The sequence below is a fragment of the Python bivittatus genome, unplaced genomic scaffold (assembly GCF_059951505.1).
Source record: "Python bivittatus isolate LINGU-HERP-01145 unplaced genomic scaffold, Pbiv_v1 ctg000080_np1212, whole genome shotgun sequence".
Classification (NCBI taxonomy): domain Eukaryota; kingdom Metazoa; phylum Chordata; class Lepidosauria; order Squamata; family Pythonidae; genus Python; species Python bivittatus.
Window position 1 is genome coordinate 11163210 of NW_028277035.1, and position 21782 is coordinate 11184991.

Here is a 21782-nt window from a genome sequence, read left to right on the forward strand (position 1 = left end):
TTATGGGCTTACTGCACTCCAGGGGCACAGACTAGAAAGGCAAGAAGCTTCATGTGATCATTGACAAAGAGACTTTTTAATATTTTTCACTTCAGTGACAATGCAGATAAGGAAGGAAGCCACGTTTAAATATACATCTACAGAGGGTACCAAAAGCAACCTCCATAGGCCAATCAAAATATGTTTTACTCATTTTTTTTTCAGGGAAAATGTTACTATACTTAGAAATGTTCAAGGATCATGTATCAAACAAGGAGGAAATGGCAAACAATCCAAACTTTTGATGTAATTTATATAATAAATTCTCAGTGGGGCCTGACTTTTGGTACGCCTTGTATATCGAAGGGAACTGTGTATCTAGGGAGGAGGTTACACCTGAAAGGCACACATTTTTCACTAGAACCGAGACTGAAGGAGAAAATTAAGGTCTATATATGACTGATTAAATGTTGCCAGCCAGCCAAAAATTGTTTGAATCACGTATTGACGTTCACATGTGACAAAATCAGAGAGAATGAAAAGCAGATTACTGAGAATGTGTTATTTCATTCAGGAGCGATGCATTCGCTAAAACTAGAGGAAGAAAACCTAGAGAACATAAGAGATGCGAAGAGCAATTCCAAGGAGGAAAAAACATTTCCACTTGCCAACAGGAATTAGATACTAGCTGGCCAGATTCAGCCTCCTGGCACATTCCTGGATTAGTTTTCCACGTATCTCTAGCTTCAAAAGCATCATCTGACTAGGGCCATTTTTATAGGGAGAATTTTATGCCAGCTCGAAAGCAGCTTAGCCCCCGTTGATTCTGTAACAGAGGCTGTGAAAGAGAGCTGAGCCAACTTCTTTCTGGCTTAGTTATGGGGTATTTGACAGAGCAATAAAACTAGTATTGTTATTGTTGTGTTTAAATGCTGCTACTTGTGGGCAGTCTGTTTCCCCATTTTGAGGAACTCCTGCCTTACCACATTTCCTGGCTCCTCATGGGAGGTTGTTTTATTGTATTTTTCATGGATTAGACAAATACATACAGGTATTTGGACATGGATTGGGAGACAAGCCATTTATGTTGCACCCCTTTTGGAGGGAGGGAGGGAGGTTGGGGAGAAATTAGTTCTTGCAGGATCTTGGGGCAGAGCAGTGGTTTTTGCTGCTAGATTTCAAAATAGCCTATGTGAAAACAATTGCAGGTCTTCAAAGTGCCTTGGAGACTTCAGCAAGCAGAAGTGATGATGGTGTGGAAGTATGAAGACATCTGAGGGTTTTCATGCATGGTATACTATGGTCTCTAGAATAGGAAAGCCCAGCATATATGGCAAGAGTGACATCACTATGGAGGTTACTCTTGACTCAAGATGTTGAACTACGAATGTAGGAAAATGCTCAAGCAACCGAAGGAGGGCAAACTAACATGTGAACTGAAGCATTACAAGATTTTTAAAAAAACTACATTGTTCCTGGAGGAATACAATTTGAAAGCAATGCATAAAAATGAAATAGATGTCAGTTCTACCAGCTTATATGCTGTACAGTATTGTTCTAGAAATGATTCTTAGATAAATAAGATAACTTATTCCAAAGCATTAAATTTATCCAGTAGCATTATGTTCAACTAGAATATGCTGAAAACAGAATTTGGAGGCAATAGATTCCATACATTTATCTATGGAAAAACTATAAACATGGAAACACATCATTTATGAAATTGGATATTATACACCTGAGAAAATCTAAAGATGACACATGTAACAAAAAATATCAATGTTCGATGCTTTTCCCAGAGCATAATTGAAACAAGGAGAATAAGTACTGTTGGATGAAGCTGCTACATCTCATGTTCTATTTGCCTGTCTCAGTATCAAAACTAGGAAAAAATGTTAACCTAGTTACTGCAAATAATTAAAAAATGCAACCTTAAAGTATATTATTGGGCAAGATTGACCAAACATAATACTGAGCAAGGGATCATTGTTGTTATCTGAACTATAGAGGGAATTAAGGGTACATGACAGACCCAATGTTTTAAAAATCTAACAAAAATCTAACAAAATCTAGGTATCAGAATATTTATTGAAAGACATACTAGTCATCTGAGGCTTACATAATTTAAATAAATGGTTTTAGATGCATACTTGGGCCAAGCACTAGAGAATGTATTTAGCTTTGTAGTGTACTTTACTATCAGAAATACATTTTAAAATGCACAGTGCCTCATATGTTTCAAATAATAACGTGACAGAAGATGGAAGTGGAATTATTTGAGCCCCAGAGGAAACATTATCTACTTCTATTAGTTTATTAATCAAAATATACAATAGTATCCTTGAAAATATTATAAACAAAACAGTCATAGCAATACCAGAAATCTATATTTACAAGGTATATATATCAGAACAGACTGTGAGTAAAAACATGCTTGAATTTAGTGCCAGAAACACGCTTAGATTTTGAGATGTCGTATGGAGAACTCAGAGACACATCAAAAGAGGAACTTTCGCTAAAGGAACCAGCTTTAAACAAGTTTCTTAACAAATCACAATGAGGTGCAGTGATAGCAAGAAATAAAGGATTGCGGGGGGGGCGGGGTGCACACATGCATAAGCGTAACTGAAATCATTCTGTGGGAACTTTAAAGGTGTGCTCTCCCCATAATAGTACATCTTTCTACTATTTCTCCTTGGAAAGGATGGGTTAAGGGGCTTCTGTGCTAGGTATGATAAAAATTTATTTTTGGCAGTGACAGATAATTATAAATTATAGATTTTCTCCCCACCCCCCACCCCCATCATTTGGTTGTGCAGGCAATGATTGGAATACATACAAGTGGCCTGAAAACATTTGGAGGAGTGAAACTCACAAACAATAGCAAGGACTGAGAAGGAAGTGAGAATAAAAATGAGTTGAAGATTGGGTTCTTACTGGAAGGATAAATGATCCAGAAACCACAAAGAATTCCTCCAAAGTTTTTCAAAATGTTCCTGCTCAGATAAAAGAGACCAAAAAGCAGAGAACATCAGTGCATTATATAACTTAACAACTCATTTTGAGGTTAGTTGTTTCTGTTTTAAGAGTTGTGTATGCTACATAGTATGTTTCTCACTTCAGTTTTCTATGGCATTATTTCCAAAGTTGCCACTGCAGATTTTCTATCAGGAGATCCTACACTTCTTGAATGAGATGATCAGTGATGGTGGAAAAGCCACCCGACAGAATGGGTGTTCGTTGGTACCAATCCTACCCTACCATATGACAATTCAGAGTGCATTGTTCTCAGTTCATACCTGATGCCTAGTCAGTGCGAACATGAATATCTTTTGAGGGTCATTCTTATGCAATAGAAGGGAATTCCTCAGTGGACACATAATATAGAAATGGTCCCTTGAAGGAAGACATTTTGAAGGCTTCTGAACTCAGGCAGTAAAAACAGATGTTCCAGCTTACAAATGCAGACCCTCTCAATCACTTTATCTATTCCCCCCACTATTCTCTTAAAAGTAAAGCTATTGGATAGGCTTCATCTTCTTGCCATAGTGATCATCACAGTTTCATCCAGGTGAGTGAAGCTGAAATCAGGGCTGCTGCCAAACCGTCATTAATCAGAGACTCAATTATCTCTTCAAAGCTAGACAATCTTCAGCACATACTCAATAAGATCCCACAAACAGCAATTTATCTCTAATTATCTAATCATCCTTCTCTAAATCTGCCACTTCTTACCAATAATCTTATTACTGTAATTAATTGCAGAGCTCATCAAGTACACAGAGCACAGTAAAAGTATACACAACACCCAAATTCCACCCACATCTAACAGGGAGCAAAATGCCTGAAAAAGATGTCTTCATTCCAGAAAAAAACCCAGTATGATCTCTTTAATATTAATAAAGGAGAGGAATAAAAATAGAATGGCAATTCTCCCAGGTCTCCATAACGACTCTGATATATAGTCTTTACCTTTAGTGAAATACGTCAATATTCCAAAGCCACACAAAATTGTTTCAGTGTAGGTGGATTTCAGTAGCAGTTACGTTCACAGACCCATTATGGTCTCTAAAAATAGTAGAGATTAGTGATGGAACATACTTTGATTTCTGAATACAAAATAAAGAAGACTACTAAATCATATATAATTGGGTTGTCAAATGTCTATGCATTTGAAAACAAAGTTAGACTTTTTAAATGTAAGATACTACTTTATACATATTCAGGGAAATCCTTATGTAGACAGAAATGCATCAGAAGAAAACAAAAAATGCTAAGAGTTACAGCAGCAAGAGCAATAGGTTTTGAAATGGCTCTGCGAACTTCTACAACCGATGGGCTCTCGTTGAGGATATAAATAGACCTACATCCCTACTAAATTGGCAAACACTAACCTCTTGGTGCAAGGCTGCCTTTATCAGCAAAATAAGGCCCAACCCAGGAGATGCATAAGATGTATATCCCAGGTGTGTTGTTTGTAGGACCAACTGAAGCAGAGATTGACAGAGGAAAAATTAGGCAAATTCTGAAGATTAAAAGATAAGTAACAAGAAATTGTCATCTGGCAAATTGCCACTTTAGTAACTCTTCTGATTCCTAAATATTTCTAAGGTTTCGTATGTTTATCCTGGGCACAGCCTGCACTGATGCCCTGTTTTTCCACATTATTCATACTAAAACCTCTGCATTATTGTCTATGAAGACTCTGCTCAGTTCTCCACAAAAGGCCTCATACATTCAGGAAACATTCTAAATTAAGTGCATTTGTAAATGCGTGCACTGAATTATCTGGCCAATTACAGACATTTAATGAACTACTTGTAATAAATAAACTGTGGGAGTCTAAGAGCCAGTTTTGGGATAAAAGCACTACAGCCACCCATACACAGTAGGAAAGATGTCAGGGTTGAGAGATGAGTTGCAAATAATTATAAATTATGTATAGCATTTATCCATCAATGAGCTCAGATGCGAACCACAGCCATTTATTGTGTGAGAGTGCCAAAGAGAAAATTAAGAAATAAATTCTGTTTGTCCCTAAAGAACCTGCGTTCATCATGAGACAGTGCCCGAACACCCGTCCTCAGAAATCACAGTTCATTTGTTTAAGGTTGCCCAGATTTCTCAGTTCCCACGAGCTTCTTTCGTTGATCAGACTTGCGGTCCTGTCTGGACTTAGAGAACAATTGTACATAAATGCCAGGCAATTTAACATTCCTTCCTACCACCACCAAGTGGCTGTAGTTCAAATAATTGGGTAAGACAGATAAAGGTACTTCTGGAAACATGGTTGTGCCACCAAGCCAGTAACTATCGGTTGGTTTCTCCAAACGGATGTTCTCCAGATAGATCGGAATGAAAACTCCTAGGGTCTGTAGCCAGCACACCCACAATTTCTGGAAAGGGCCACTTGTAAGCAGGTTTCTATAAGAAATAATGGTCCATGTCTCCCATTATGTACGGGCTGTAAAAGCTCTATCGATCACTTACTCTGGTGTTAGCTCAATCAGTGAACCATTAGCCCTGAACTATGGGCGACCATGTCTTAGACTGACAGTATGACAGCCAATACCAGGGTCTGCAACTGGCCCCTGGGTTATGCTGAAACTGGGATACCTCTCCAGACAGAATATCATGGAAGTGACCAGGCAGGTTGAAGTTAGATATGGGAGGTGGAAAGTGGATGGACTTGCTCAGCCCAAAGTCCAGGCCTGTCTGAGCAGCATGAATAGCTGGGCCAAAGTGTTATCCAAAAGCAAGTCTTAACCAGAGGCACTCACTCCCATTTCACCACTGTAGTCGCAAAGATACACCAATTTTGTAATGTCATTCAATCTGTTGTTCTGCCAGGAGTTATCTTTATTTTTTTACTCACAAGAGCCAGTTTCGTGTTGTGGTTAAAGCTCCAGGCTAGAAACTGGGAGACTGTTGAGTTCTAGTCCTGCCTGAAGCAAGGAGCCAGCTGGGTGCCCTTGGGCCAGTCACTCCCTCTCAGCCCTGGGAAGCAGGCCAGGGCAAACCACTTCTGAAAAAACTTGCCAAGAAAACTGCAGGGACTAGTCCAGACAGTCACCAGGAATCAAAAGCTGACTTGAAGGACACACACACACACACATAATAGGTAGGTAGGTAGGTAGGTAGGTAGGTAGGTAGGTAGGTAGACAGATGATAGATACGTAAGTTTACTTAGCTCCACCCTATAACACGTTTAATTGCACTCAGTTTTAGCTTCCCTTAAAATAAAAAATCCCAGCATTACACAGTCACTTTCTCCCGGTGTTCCTGCTCCTTCCACTTCCTTGTCCAAGGGGCTTTCTCCACTGCTGAGATGAACTGCTCTCTACTCCTTGAGTTAGCAAAAAAAAAAAAAATTTACTGCCATGACAATGGCTGTCCCCATTGCCAATTCCTTTCCTATTACCTCAGTTTCCAGGCACTACAGTCACCTGATTTCCTTCCAAGGTAATGGGCATGAAAGCTTTAATGAAGTTTGAAGCTCCCCTTGGATTTTGTCAGAATAAGGTGTTGGGATGGGGAAAGATGCTAGTTTAACACCAGTACAGCTAAGGATAATTTAAGCCCAACCAAATTAGAGGCTGGGAATGAAATGAAGGTAGTGTCACAGGAATATGGCTGGACAAAAACATTGTCAGGTCATGTTTGTGCTAGAGTTAGGTACAAGTTGGGAAAGCGCCTAAATCTTCACATCAGTATCAAGTTAAGGGTATCTTCTTAACTCTTCTGAATCCACAAGTTGTCAGCAAGAGAAGTTAAGAATTTCCTGCACAGACCAGGAATATAGCCTCCTATCAATGCTCTTTTGTACTACAGGGCTATTTACAGCTTCATCGCCTCAGAGCCTGTGTCTCCACATTTAAGATTTGGAAGTCCCTTCATGCCTTTTTTCTTAACTTCTTTTTAAGGACCATTTTTTAAAAAGCAGATGTTCAACCTTGTAGTTTGTCAAGCTTTTGGTTTCAGACTTGCCATGGTTGGCCTGTAATATGCCATACATTTCCCATTACAATTCTCTTTCAAGCAACTGAAACGGAGAATACACAACAAGTTCAACGATTGTGCAGTACCACGGAGACCAAACTGCTTCCACTGACTATGGATGGCCAAGTCTTCTGCTGGGGCAGCAGCCTTGATCAGCCTTTTCATCATGCTGTTCTGTTGAATAAAGGGACTTTGCATTTTAGAAGAGTCTAAAATATTAAGATCCAGAAAGTCAGAGCTTGCTTTTAATAGTCAAATTCCAAGAAAGTTATATTATAGTGCTTGATATCTCACTATGAAGAATGATAAATGGAAATCTACACAGAGGAATAACGATAGTATGCTATTTCTTTGTAGAAATAAAGTGAGTGCAGTAGGAACTTCTAGAAATGAAACTAGTAGTGTCACTATACCAGCAAAAGTTATTATTAAATACCTTTATTAATGACATTTAATTTTTCATCAAAGCAGTGAATTGCAACACAGTGCATCAAGTATCTACTTGATGTAATTACTCATATCTGTATCCTGCCATATTCCCTCATGTGCCCCTTAACAACAGTACCAAAAGAAAAAAGAAAAAAAGAATAGAAAAGCAGAGGGAGCTACAATTCAGTTTCTCAAGCATGGATTTTAAAGTGTTAAGATTTTTTCCTGAGATTTTTTTTCCCTCACAAATGGCTGAGATGCTTCTCAAAATAATAAGAATGTGTTTGTGCTAGAGATTTAAGATTCTTGGTGCATTGTGTTTATGATGCAAAGCAATTCAGATTCTAACAAAGCATTTGTACACCAATAATCTCACATGCTAAGTGCAGACTGGTATTTCTTTGTCAGTAATCAGACGCATTCCTTGCAGACAAATGAATCTGGCCACTATCAAATGGATGTTGATAATAGTTGACCAGCCCCCACCAGAATCAGCTTTCATACTTGGAGATTGTCTTGAGGACAAGTTATCTCCAGAGAAAACCATTTTCATTCATTTGGGGGGAAATGTACGCTGTGCCTCTCCTGTAACCATTCTGGACATTTGAGTAACAATAATCAAGTTTCCTAATGACATTCTTAGCTCATATTTTCACCTAATGGGGGTACACCACAGTTAACTACTGTAAAAATGTAAAAAGAATCATCATAGAAACTTCAAAAATAACAAGCAGTATTATGATAAGCAACCAGTATTTTGAAATTATGGGATAGCTCAAAGATAATTATATGAATCCTTATTTAAGCTTTTAATATGAACTGTCTTCCACGGTTTTCTCACTGACTCAAAAAGATGGTTTGGACAAGCAGGTCTGAGCTTAACATGTGCAATCAGACACACATAATTTGAGCAATCAGAAAGCACAGTATCATTGCAAAGTAGAGGGCAGAAGAAGACAATCATTGGACAACAGAACACAAATATTTTTTTATAAAGAAACTGGTACCATTCCAAACTCTTACATTTACTTTCTGCATTACAGACTTCCCCTTCTTTAATAGCCTTGTCACTTTCTCTCAGCATTCCTAGAGTATAATCTTCTGAAAGCATGAACCATCAGTAAAGCAACATGTCAAACACACTCATTTATGCCTCAAAGTGTTTGAAAGTCAGTCTTGCTACTCAGTTTCATTTTGAAGCCAATGCCAAAATTTGGCACTGGAGGAAAAATCCAACACAACAGCGCTTTCTCTTTGCAGTACCCAACAGTAGTATGAGTACTAAAAAGCAGTACTCATCTCAGCATTTGATGACTTGAAGTTTAATTAGCAAATACAATTATTTAGAAAATGGGGTTTGAACTGCTTGCTGTATGTTGTTTTTATGTGCAATTCAAAGTACTGGTGTTGATCTTTCAAGCTTCTCATGGTTTGGGACCAGTATACCCAAAGGACTAGCCATCTCAAACATATGCCCATCCCTCCCATTCCTAGTAGTCACAATCAGAGAAGGTCCTCCCTAGGTCCCCTCTGCAAATGAATTGTAAAGGGAAACAGGGAAGAGGGGCTTTTAGGGTCTGGATCTTTACCGATGAAATGGTCTTCCCACAGAAGCTAACACAATATTTATGTTGTCATCTTCTTAATGCTTGGAAAGACCTCATTCATTTTCCAGGACTTTCAAGAAAGTTTCAGCTGAAGCCAGCCTTTCTCATGCTGGTACACTTCAGATACACCAGGATTATAACTTCCAGAAATACCAGCTAGCGTAACCATGCTAGCTGGGAATTCTGAAAATTGTAGTTCCAACATATCTGAAGACCTAAGACTGGCTTACATGAATTTCTATGCTTGTTTTACCTATTATTTAAACATGTTCCCTGTTCGGTAAATTGGATAATTGTTATTACTTATTTATGGTACATAAACCAAGTAGGCACCTTTTATTTAAAAATGTAATAAACTTGAAACCCTGTGGTGTGCTTGAAAATAATTCAACTCGTCTTTCATTTTTTGAAAGATGTATATAAGTATGAAACAACATTAGGCATTCATTCATTCTCTGAAGCAAATACCAAATAAGAAAAGATGACTTTTTTTGACAAGGCTGCTCGAAAAAGAGAAGTAATCTGAACTGAAATCTAAATTTGCAGGAGGAGAGCAACCCCTGCTAAAATCCACTTAGATGGTTTCTCTTTAGTCTTCAGGTTAAATGTCCAAATATAAGTAGGACCCCGTTGGCGAGTTTTATATACAGGGCATGGATATACGTTGCGTGTATCTTGCTTGTCGACAAGGATGGCTTTGATGAAAATAGTTGGCATGGGTGGAGTCAAGTCTTTCAGTCGGGCATCAGCAATTAACCCAGTCTGCAAAGAATAGTATAAAAAAAAAAAAAAATGAGATATTGCTAACCCTGCCCATCTTTCTTACAGAGATTAACCGTTTTGAGCACAGAACTTCATGAAACACCCCATTTTGATTGCAAGACACCTCCAAAATATTCATAACAGCCAGCTTCACAGTAGAAGCATCCCATTTGCACTCAAAACAAGACATTTCATGAAGTTGCACACTTAGAAGTGATTTAAAGTGAAATATTTTGCACACCCTACCCTTACTGCTGTGTCCAAAAGCTTCTATGTGAAGTACGTTAATTTGTGCAGAGTCTGGAAAATAATAAAGCCGTTGTGTAATCACTTCTGCAGACATTTCACTGTTCCTTTGGAATTTACCAAGTTTGAACTACTTAAAATAGGTTAATCCTTGTAAACATAAACCTGAACAATGAGTGGACTGGGCAGCAGAGCAATTATGAAGTCACTTCGTGGTATTCAACACTGCCTCATTAAATACTACTTGATTCTTGGAAACAAGAATCCAATTAAATATGACTGAGACACTCAACACTAGGTGGGAGGTAAAAATACCTATATTTGTTTTTTCATAGTGCTGTTAATAGCAGTTTCAGAGAAGGCAACTCAGGTGAAGAACATGTGACACACAAATACATGGATTAAGCTTCTCTTCTCCTGACACTGCCGCTGTGATCAGACTGGGACTTCTCTGCACTTGCTTTTAATCAAACATTAAAACAATACAATATACTGCTTGAAAGGAAACGTTGTCTTTGCGTGTAGCATTAGAAACATTGATTGGTCACTGAGTAAACATGCACAAATCAAACAACAGGCATCAAGCTGGTCTCAAACAGCAGTACCTATAAGTGCAGAGACTAGAATAAAAGTGGAAAGAACCATGGAAGCTAGATGATTATATTGCCTAACCAATACAGAAACATGGAAAAGAGAAATGAGCAAAGCTGTTAAAATGATATCCCAGAAGTCTCTGTCTCCTCCTGTATCTAAGCCCCTCCATCCTTCCAACCAAAGATTAAAGATAGCTAATGAAGGGGGAGGAGGAATCACTGCATGGCTAATTAACAGAGAAACAGGAAACAGGCTTACTTTCAATTCCTGTCCTTGAGTAAGGCAATACTTATTCTCTGGAATACACTATCCCACTAGCTAGAAGGCAAGGGCAACTTGATGATTAATTAGCAATCTTGAGCAAAATGACAAGGATGGTTCAGAAGCCTTGGCTGAACCCAATGGGTAATGTCCCACCTGAGAATGTAATAGATGTATTCTAGGCTATGCTTCTGTGCTTCAGAAGGTCTTGGAAATCTCTCCTTAAATCTTGTTTTAGTAGTACAAACCTGCTTCTATAAAGTTTTCTATTATTCTCATCTAAATGCATCAAAGCAAAAAAAAAAAACAACTTCAGGCAGCTGGCCAGCCCTAGAACAGGTCTAAAGAAATTCTGGATAATCCCTTTGGAGAGCTACTCCACTTTAGCAAGACGTTTCCCTTTAAAGTGATGGCTACAGCCAAAGCTGGCAGTTCCCCTCCTGTCCTTTCCAAAGGATTAATTTCTAGTGGATATGTATCCCGGAAAGATTGGCTACACATAGCACAGTAACTAATTTTTAAACTGTCGTCTACATTCGACCCCCCACAAGAATATGTTGCTATTGGATGAAAAATCAGTGGGTTCACTTTAACATGGAAATGCTTTTATTCTCTCACCACACCTATCCCTTGATGGGGGGGGGGGGAACATGCTTAAGCACTAAGAAAGAACATAATTACTTTTATCTTGTGTTTTACAGCAGAGTAAAACATATCCACAGGAAATGGCTTTAAAATAGTTATTGTTTGCTCTTGTCTAAGATCCGTGGAAGTCCCCGTGCTATTTTGCCACAACTGCAGGTGGATGACCTCAAAGGGGAACTGTAAAAACAAGGATTTGATCCTGAATGGTTTGAGTAGTTTTGCTTGGAAAGTTTTGTTACTGAAAAGTTCTTCTTCAATGAAGCAGCCAGGAACATCTTTTGAGATTTCTTTTCATGTTCCAGAATCAGGCTCTTCTATTCTTTCTTCTATCCTATTCCTGAGTATGCCCACATGCTTAGTTGCCCTTAGTTGCCCTTTCGTCTGAAGCCTAGAACTGTTGTCAAGTTTGGATAGCTTGTGTATTCTTTCATCATGGAACTCAGTGCGCACAAATGGGAGTTTATTTATTTTATTTATTTATTTATTGGATTTCTCCCCCGCCCATCTCCCCCACAACAGGGGACTCTGGGCGACTTACAAAAGACATTAAAACTATAAATATATCTAAAACACACAATACATCCAGAATTAAAAAACAATACTAAAAAAGGAAGATCCAAGAAGATGGAAAGTCAGGCTGCGGAGAGCTGGCCACTATGGGGCTAGCCATCCCCCTGCTTGAAGTATTCCCTCCCCGCCCCAGGCCATGTGGCAGAGCCAGGCCTTCAAGGCCCTTCGGAAGGCCAGGAGTGAGGGGGCCAATCGCACCTCTGGGGGCAGAATGTTCCAAAGGGCGGGGGCTACCACAGAGAATTCTGCTGCAAGAATTATCCATTTCCTGCTCAGATACCTAACTTCAGTTTCCATGGCTGGAGTTCTTTTCTCTTTCTGTTTTGTTTGGACCATTGTCCAGCCTTGTATGTCCAGAGAGCAGTTCTTCCTTATGGCCCCCAACAGATTGGTTGTCTTTATTCATCATGCAGTGCTTATTTCTTTAGGTGCCCTCAGTTAATGGATTAACCTTTACCTTTGGGGAAACACCTATTGTAGCTCAGCCTCCTTCCAGATGGATGTAGCCTCTAGTCCCTTGGATATCCATGGACCTCCCAATTCTGATAGGTGACCTTTTGTCTGGGTTGCTACTTTGTTATGGGCCCCTCAGAATCTCATGGAGGAAAGCCTTGTAGGGACTTACATGGGCAGAAGACGATGACAGAGCAGGATCTTGAGTCATATACCACCACTTTACTCCCTTGCTGCTTCCTTTTATTATTTCCTCAAATTAATTAAGTTCCATTATTTTTCAACTCTCCATTCCAAATTTTATTTTTCTATTTTATTCCATACTCATTCCAGGATGGCTGATAATGATCTACTCAGACACTTAGTTTCCTCAACATAGTTTATGCTTTATGGCCAGGGGTATAACCACAGTTCCTGCCTATATTGTCTCAGAATCATCTCTGGACAGCTAATCATCTCACGCTGAATTAATGATCAAAAATATTTATTCTATCTATGACCTCTATACATTTCCAAGTATTTATTATTCTGTAAAAAGATAATTATATATGGTTTGAGTCTATTAGTTCCTCCTTCTCTAGAAATCATTCTAAATCAATCAATCAGTTCAGCCCCTTGTATGAATCCCACCCTATACCATCGAAGAGCATAAAGCACCCAATCTCCAAAATTTGGCCACCTTATTTCTCTAAAGATCTAAAGATCTCCCTTCTCCTTATTTGGTGAAACTCTTAATTCCTCATCTTCATTTTTCTCTATATCTGATGTTGCTATCAGGAACATTTGCTAATCCCAGTACTAGAGTTACTAATCCAATCTTCTTCTGTTATGAAAATAGAGTGATGATAGATAGATAGATAGATAGATAGATAGATAGATAGATAGATAGATAGATAGATAGACAGACAGACAGACAGACAGACAGACAGACAGACGCCAAACTCATATTGTACAATACTTGATTATTGTTCCTGAGCTAATTTCTTACATGGTTCTTTATTGTTTGCCAGTTTCAAATTAATTTCCCCCATCTATTGAAATACAGTGCACACTCTGCCGTGCTTTGGCCACACCTGTAAAATATCACTACAATTCTAGGTTTATCAAACTCAAGTTACGTATCAGTTCATGCACACGTGAAAGAGGATATTTGGTACCTTTCACACAGACATTGTAATGCAGTGTCTGTTGACTTGGATTCTTTGCATAAAGATGTTCTTTTAAAAAAAGCAAAAGAACAAATTGCTGAAATAAAAAATGTACACAATACTGGGATACATAGGCCCACACGCAACCCAGTATAAGACAACTCCTAATGTACACTTTTCCAACATTCAGCAAATTGCTTGTATACTTTATTTTCCTCTTTCCAAAAGGGATTGAATTCAGGGGCCTGAATAGCCCCTTCCCATTCTGTGGTTTGATGATACTTTACTTCAGTCTCACTCAGTAGGTGCTAATCTTCAGCAGATATGCCTTATTACCCTGGACAAATACGGTATTAAGTTTCCTCAACTTTGACATTATCATGGCACCTGGAGCCTAATACTCACTTTCAACCTGTTTCCACCAAAAATATGTAGAATCATAAATGCTTCATTTTTAAAATGGTCTATGTTTTCCAGATACTGCTTACCTCTGACTCCCCATAGCCCACAGGTACAGAAGTCCCACCCTCTCTGCCACTCATAGATGTAATTTAAGGATATAAAAAGAAGAGGTACATGTGGACAAAATAAGTACAGAGGGTGATCTAGGCAAACATTAAAAAAAATTACATCTTTATTTAACTGGGTTCCAAAAGGCTCTTAGGAGCGATCCAGATAATCAGCTGTAAGGTCCCACTCAGTTGCTTCTACATATTTCTGTGATTAAAGTTAACAAGAAGCAAACAATGAAAAATAGTTGGTATGTTCTGTCAAATTTGGCTTAAATATTTACTTAATGATTCTTTTTAGTGCATCGCCCCATACCTTGGGGAGGTGCAGACAGAGTCCAGGGGAGATGTGAAGAACCTTTTAGTTACATTGTTCCAATAAATCCACCTTTCCCAAAGTTTCATTGTATTGTTTTCATTGTTCATTTGTGTTCCTTTGGTGTTTGGATTTTTAGGGGAGGTGTGTACATTAAGTTTAGACTAAAGGGAGGTATGATGGCAAAAAGTTTAGGAACCCCTGCCCTAGAGTGCTACAACATCTGAAGAACAATCATTTGGGGAAAGATATCCTAGAACAACAATTAAATAGATAGAGGTCCTTGATCCTCCACGTGGACTTTGAAGGGGAAAACTCTTGGAGGGGCAGAGGGGGCTGCTTCTAGATACAGCTCAGCAGAAACTGCCTGATAGAAAATGCCTGGAGTGTAGCCATGTTTATGAAAAACAATTCCCAAGAAACAAAACAGTCTGAAGAAGAGATCCAGAGAAGACTGGTGTTCTTCCCAGCTTTTGCTACTCCTCTGAGTTTCTAGTTATCATCCCGGATGTTTAATACCTCCTTTTGATTGCTGGACAAGAGCAGCATCACTCTTATCCTGCAGTCCATTCCAATCTCTTGTCCTATTTACAGGACAATGAAGCAAAATGAACACCACCCTTCCTTGCTCTGCTTGCTCCAGGCCCAGCCTTTTTCAGCCTAAGCTTACACCTTTTGGAAAGCTCCGTAGGAGCCCCAGCCTCCCAGCTCCAAGCCTTGGTTCCTCTTGCTGGGGCTCATGCAAGGTCAAGAACCTGAGCAATGAGATGGCTCTGACCTGACACTTTGAGATGGACAAGGCTGGGGAATAAAAGCAAGACTTGGATTGGAATGCTTCAGATATGGGATGAGAGCCAAGAAGCTTTTTAGCTTCAAGGCTAATAGCACCAGCTGTTCCTTTTGGCAAGGGCTTTCTGTGTTCCCTGCCAAAAAATAAAGAGTTGTGGAGCGGGAGGTGACAGCAGTGTAATGCACAATATAAGGCAGGTGTAATGCCTGTGGAAATGCAAATTCTGATATCAGTAAATTACACAGACAAATTTTGCTTACTTCTCTTTAAAGCATGGGATTTTGAAGTGGGTTTGCTGGGTCTCTGCTGGGGAGGGGACGGAAAAATAAAAAGGTCACTGAGAATGCAACAATTAGAGCCATACCAAAATAGTTTATATTAAGCCCAATTTTGTTGAACGTAATTATTTTCAGTATACTTGCTTTGGCTCCCTCCTTTAAATTTAATCTAGTTTTCATCCAGATCCTGGATGATTGCAAGAAGTATTGATCAAGCCCAGTGATTTCTTTTTAAAATTTCAGGACCTGTGTATTACCTGAAGTTGCCCATGTATTGCATGTATTCCAAGCCACAGCCCGTGTCAAAAATGCCTCCTGTGCTAATGAGACTTTGAAACAGTCTCCATTGATGCCAACTATTGATTGGGAAAATTAGAGGGGAGGGCTCAGGATCACAGAAGAGATCTAAGGGTCTAAGAAGCAACGCTTCCTAAGGGAGTTGTCCCCGCAATGGCAAACCAAGATCCAGATTAGGCCTATCATCTGGAGATTTCCCATGCCTGTTTTATAGGCTCCTAAAGCCCCTCCCCTCAACTCTAGAGGATGATGGGCTGGGCAGTTGTTTGGGTCCCAAGCTTGCTAATTTTCCTATGTTGCCATCTAGCCAAAGGACTCCAGGAGCCTTCAGAGTAAAAGAATTTGGTCACAATTCTTTCCAAGCTATCATAAATGTCTCACAAATAAAAAGCATAGAGGAACTCTTTTGATGTCTCTGCTTCTTGTTTAGCTATTTGACACAGGGTTTGTCCTCTCTGAACATGCAAGCTGCAGCACAGAAATGGAAACCTATTTATTTATTTATTTATTTTATTTTATTTATTTTATTTTATTTTATTTTATTTTATTTATTCGGTTTGTATGCCGCCCATCTCCCCCACGGGTGACTCTGGGCGGCTCACAATAAAAAAGAAGAAATACAATTCTCTCCAAGATGGCTAAAAACTATAAATAATTTAAAACATATTAAAAATACCCTAAAAAACCTCCTCTAATTTTGGCCCTATAAAAATCTGTAAGATTTAAAAGTGTAAAAGCAAAAGCTAGGTAAAACTATTTGGCAAGGCACTGAAGTTCATACTCCCCATTTCCCCACATCTCCACCACCAACTTCTCCCATTTGTTTTATTTGCCACTTGAAACAACGATCAGCTATAGCCTGGTTTTAAAGATTTCACTTGAAATGTTCCACAAACTTTGTTTTTAATGCAGTCTTACCAGTTTGTGATTGTGGTTTTTAACTTATTCCATTTATCTCAAGATGATGAATTCCAGGCAAATACCAATTTTGTACTTCCAGAATAAGCCTACGAATATGCATAACAGAGCTCCTACCCCAGGCTTTTAGTGACAAATGACATACCTCCTGGAGGTGAGTTTGAATTCTCCCCAGAAAAGAAGCAAACCTAAGTTAATTGTGTGCCACAGTCTTGACCATGCACAGTCCAATTATTCTTGGAATTACATTTCACAACAAGAAATGCCCCTTTCCCTGATTCTGGTGACTTATCAAGGAACAGCAAGCCTTAAATCTTTGCATTTACCTGCACATCCCAGCGTGCACCCTCCATGAACAAGCCATGGATATATGCACCTTCCCGTGGAGGGCTGGTGAAATCCTCACGGTTCCTCTTAGTCACATCACATTGCAGAGCCATTTTGTCCAGAGGCCACTCATTTTTTCGGGCCATGGATTGCATTATGGCTGTCAAGAAAGACTGTGGGTTAAAGAATCCTGCCAGCCACACCACAGATGGTAGCATGAAATCTCCTGTCCATGTTTCAAGCTCTCTGATGCGATTGAGAAGGTCGGTGAACCAACTGCCTAAACCAGACATGGAAGGATAAGCTCTCCTGATCCACGATTCAGGCACCATATCCAAGAAGATGGCATTCTGTAAAGTCTCCATATCATTAGTCATGGTCAATTCACCCTAAAACATGTAAGAAAAAGGAGCATGAGAGACACAGGATAGGCTTCAGCCAAAATGCACTAAAGATGTGAAAACAGCACATTTATTAGGATTTGCAGTGGATCTGAAAAAAGGTCACCTTCAGTTGCAAACAAGAATAGAGAACATAGGAAATCAACTAATTTTAGTAACTTGAAAAAGTCCTAAAATATCCAGGAGATATCTGTGGAACAGTTTAGATACTGCTGCTATATCATGAGCTTTTATCATTATTTGACAACACACTTCTAGCATTTGCTTGGCTTTTAAAATTGTGATAATGCAAATTATTACCTATTTTCTAAAGTTTACATGGTTTTATATATTCTTTTTTATAACACAGTTTTTTATCACTAGCTTTCTAATGGTAGGCTACCCCCATAAACCGAGTGTCTTCCTGTCATCTCTAATTTGCCTTCAAAATTGCACAAAAAGTAGGGGGGGGGGGAAGTGCATATACCTTCAATCCCAGGTCCAGCTCTCTCAGTGACCGCCTAATCTCACTAGTGAGAAAGTTCATGCGCTCACATTCCTGGAAAGCAACCACAATGTATGGTGTTCTCTCTTCTACCTTGGCCATCAGCTCAGGAATGTTAAACTCATCTGTTAGTTTCTCCAGGATGTCATCAAGCAGTGCCTTCACCTACATGCCAGGGAGAGAGGATTTTGTTGAAACTTACCTGCACAAATTACTAACAACTTTAAGTAGCCTTAGAGAAGTTAATTTCCCCTTACTGAAGAAAAGCTGAGTCAATGCAAGCTTGGCTCCTTTAATCAAGCCATCTAACAGACTATTATATCTACAAGTATTCACAGAGGTTCCATCTACAGAAATGGTTTTAAAAATACCCACACATTGTGCAGATACTCTGTTTTTTCTCCCTGATTCTCTGTGCCTGGGCCTCATTTTCAGATTAGGGTAGTTCTAATCTGAAGATAGATGAAGTTATAAAAGGGAAAAAGAAAGAAAGAAACATCAGAGCATACTTTATAGAACCTCCTTAAGAGTCATTTTGTTCAGCTATTGTCACATGCAATCATTCAGAGGCAGTGGTGCTCTGGTTTCATCCTCCTGAGGACTTTTCTTTTGCTTCAGGCTGCAGCTTGGTGGCACCTCTGCCCAAATTGGACTGTAAGACTGAATTGTTCGCAGGATTTGGGACTTGGACTAGAAGGATCACTGCGGAAGGAGGGTGAGGAAGGGCCAGGGTGACCTGGCACCAACCTAGCTAGTTAGGAGGTTAGGCCAGTGGAGTCTGAGTATCTGAGTAGTATTAAGACTTTACATAAACCTCATGAAGTGTTTAGTCTGGCTGCCACTGATTCACAGGAACTGCCTCAAGTGTGAGGTGAGGTGGGGGACTAATAAGCTCTATTTGAGGTGAGAGACAAGTGGGGATTGAAGCACAAACCGCTCAGGTATAAGTGGAAAGGTGCCTGAGAACCCTGACGGCTTCTGCTATGGTGACATAGGAAAGGTATGCAAATGGGATTGATTACAAGGTGAGGCCCAGCTGACTGGTATTCCAATAATTGTTCTGAATGCCAGACTGGCTATGACATGGATGTTCCCTCCTGTTTATACACTGAGGGAAGGACCAGTTTTCCTCTGCAGGAGGAGGATAGGGTTAGTTACATCCCTGTGTCCCTGCAAAGGGAGATATGGCAGCAAGCAGACCATTTCAGAGGAAGAGGACCTCCAATTTGGTGGAAGTGTTAACCTGATTTCCCCAACCTGCAAGCCAGGTGACTGCACCGCTGGTGTCTTTGGCCTCAAGGTGCTGATGGTTAATGCCAGGTCTGTCTGTAATAAGGCCTCTTTCATCCACATTCTGGTGCTACATGAGGCAGCAGACTGGGCATGCATTATCAAAATCTGCCTGGATGGTGGCAACAATGTCGCCTGATCAGAAATCTGGCCAACGAGGTTTCAGGACCTTCAACTACCTTGATGCCAAGGTTAGGGAGGAGCATTGGCTTTGATCATGAGGGTCACCTTACTTTTAGACAAGGTTTTGGATCCTGAGGTAGGTGTGAGTAGGTGTGTGGGCTGCAGAGACAAATTGGGATCCTATAGGTAGGTGTTCTGCCCACTCTTCTGCCAGGCAGGATTCCTCCCTGGGCTCCTGGAGCTAATTTCTGGGCTCATAGTGGAGAACCCCCAACTTTTGGTGTTGGGGAACTTTAGCCTCTGTATTCTGGGGGCCAGCTCCAGAAAAGCCTGAGAGTTCATGGCTTCCATGGCTACCACGGATTTGTCCCAAGTAATCTTGAGCCCAAAATACATACAGGCTCATACATTAGACCTTGTTTTTGTCTCAGAGTGGATGCAATCTGTAGATGGAAATGATTTCCATCACCCCCTTGCTGTAGTCAGATCATAAGAGCTACCCATGATTTCATTAGGGCAGAGGGACAAATTTGGATGGTGCACCCCAGACATGTAATAGATTCAAATGGGTTCCAAAGAGCCCTTAGTGAATGTCCCAGCTCTCTGGCCTATGGTTCAGCACCTGGTGAATAACTGACAATGGGAGGCAAGCTGGCCCTGGATACCATTTATAGTTCTACAATGCTGAGAAGCAAGAAGGGCCACAGCTAGAAGGTACTGGTTCTCTGTGGCAGCATCAGTACTTTGGAATAGCCTCCAAACAGAGATCAGACTAGCCTCCTCTTTGTTGATTTTCAGGAAGTTGGTCAAAACATAACTATTTCAGAGGGCATTCTCTTAAGTTCATGCATTACACCACCTGTTGTTCTATTTTAATGTAGCTATATTGTATATTGTTTTAAGGCTGTTATGACTGCTATTTAACTAATTATTTTAACCATAGCATGGATGTTTTATACATTTTTCTATACTATGCATTATGTAAGCCACCAAGAGTTGCTAGATTGCAATGGGATACAAATGCAATCAATCAGTTTTAATGTGAATTATTCCATCATGCTACAAACGATATAAGAAGCATAGCCTAGCTGCCAGATTTTGGATGAGCTGGGTGATAATGTAATTAGTATCCTCTAAATGAGACAGAAGGAGCTTCAATCTCCTTCCTAATATACTTTGAAGTATTCCCTGCAACTAGAGAAATCTTATCTCCATTCCCCAGCCCATCATTTCTAATCAGTCAGAACTAATAATCACAAATCAGAGACATAGTAAGTCCATCCACATTTTTGCTCCTAGAATAAGGATATGTATTTTTTCCTGGGAAGGTAACTGAAAGCAGCTTTTCAATGGCATGTCAGGAGCCATATTCCCAAAAGCAGTGGGAGAGAGAGGAGGCAAGGCAAAAACTAAATTTGAAGGGAAGCCCATAAAGAAACATGATGCAACAGAACCCTCCCATTCATGTTAACAAGGAATGAATACTGAGAAATAAATGCCTCTGATAATAGAAGTAATATAGAGCAGTAGTAACTACTGTAATAATTACGGACAGTTTCATTTTGCTTGACTGGGCAAAGCAACAGTCAGTCTTCCCAAAGAGGTGAGTTTGTGCTTATCCTCCAAATTCCATGAGAAAAGTGCCCTACCAAACAATATCCAACAAGAGACCCAGATTGTAACTGCCCAACATTCTCTGTGTTGGGAACTCTGAACTGGGCAATGAAATCCATGTTCTTTTCAATTAGCAAATTATTAGTAACTAGGTTAGCTAGGCTGACTACATAGCTTTCATTTGGAATTCAGTATGTGCAATTGTTACTTCTCTTAGTTTTCTTGTATCCTCTTTGCCAATAGACTCCTTTAAATTTGACTTCATTGATATAACAAGGGAATATTTTATTAAAACTTTTTCCACATGCAAGACTGCATGCTTGTACAGCTAGCCCATATGCTATTTTTTATGGGGGGAACCTTGGAAAAAGGAATACATCGGTGATGTTTCAATTATTCTCCCAGCTTTGAATAATTTGGTATGACTGTTCCAATTTCCATGAAAAAAAAAGTCACACTATTCCCATCCTGCCTAGCCAAAGTTCCTAGCAGTGCTCTTACTCCTGCAGTTCTCCATCATTCTCAAAAGGTCTAAGGCAGCATTTTTCAACCTTAGGAACTCTAAGATGTGTGGACTTCAACTCCCAGAATTTCCCAGCCAGCCATACTGGCTGGGGAATTCTGGGAGTTGAAGTCCACACATCTTAGAGTTCCTAAGGTTGAAAAATGCTGCCTTAGACCATTTGAGAATGATGGAGAACTGCAGGAGTTCTTCCAGTTGTCAAGGTTAAGAAACTCTGGT

The 21782-nt window shown here is 39.7% G+C and overlaps 1 protein-coding gene across 2 annotated transcripts in view; it reads right to left on the minus strand.

Annotated features, from left to right (window-relative positions):
• Positions 1-7451: 7451 nt before the first annotated feature.
• Positions 7452-21782, minus strand: part of DNAH9 (dynein axonemal heavy chain 9) — a 212906-nt gene continuing 198575 nt past the window's right edge. For both annotated transcript variants that reach the window (XM_088133503.1, XM_088133502.1), the window contains exons 67-69: positions 17996-18178; positions 17128-17517; positions 7452-9776 (exon numbers count right to left, since the gene is read on the minus strand). In XM_088133503.1, the coding sequence (XP_087989629.1) occupies positions 9549-9776; positions 17128-17517; positions 17996-18178 (801 nt within the window). In that variant the 3' untranslated portion in view covers positions 7452-9548. The remainder of the gene's footprint in view (positions 9777-17127; positions 17518-17995; positions 18179-21782) is intronic.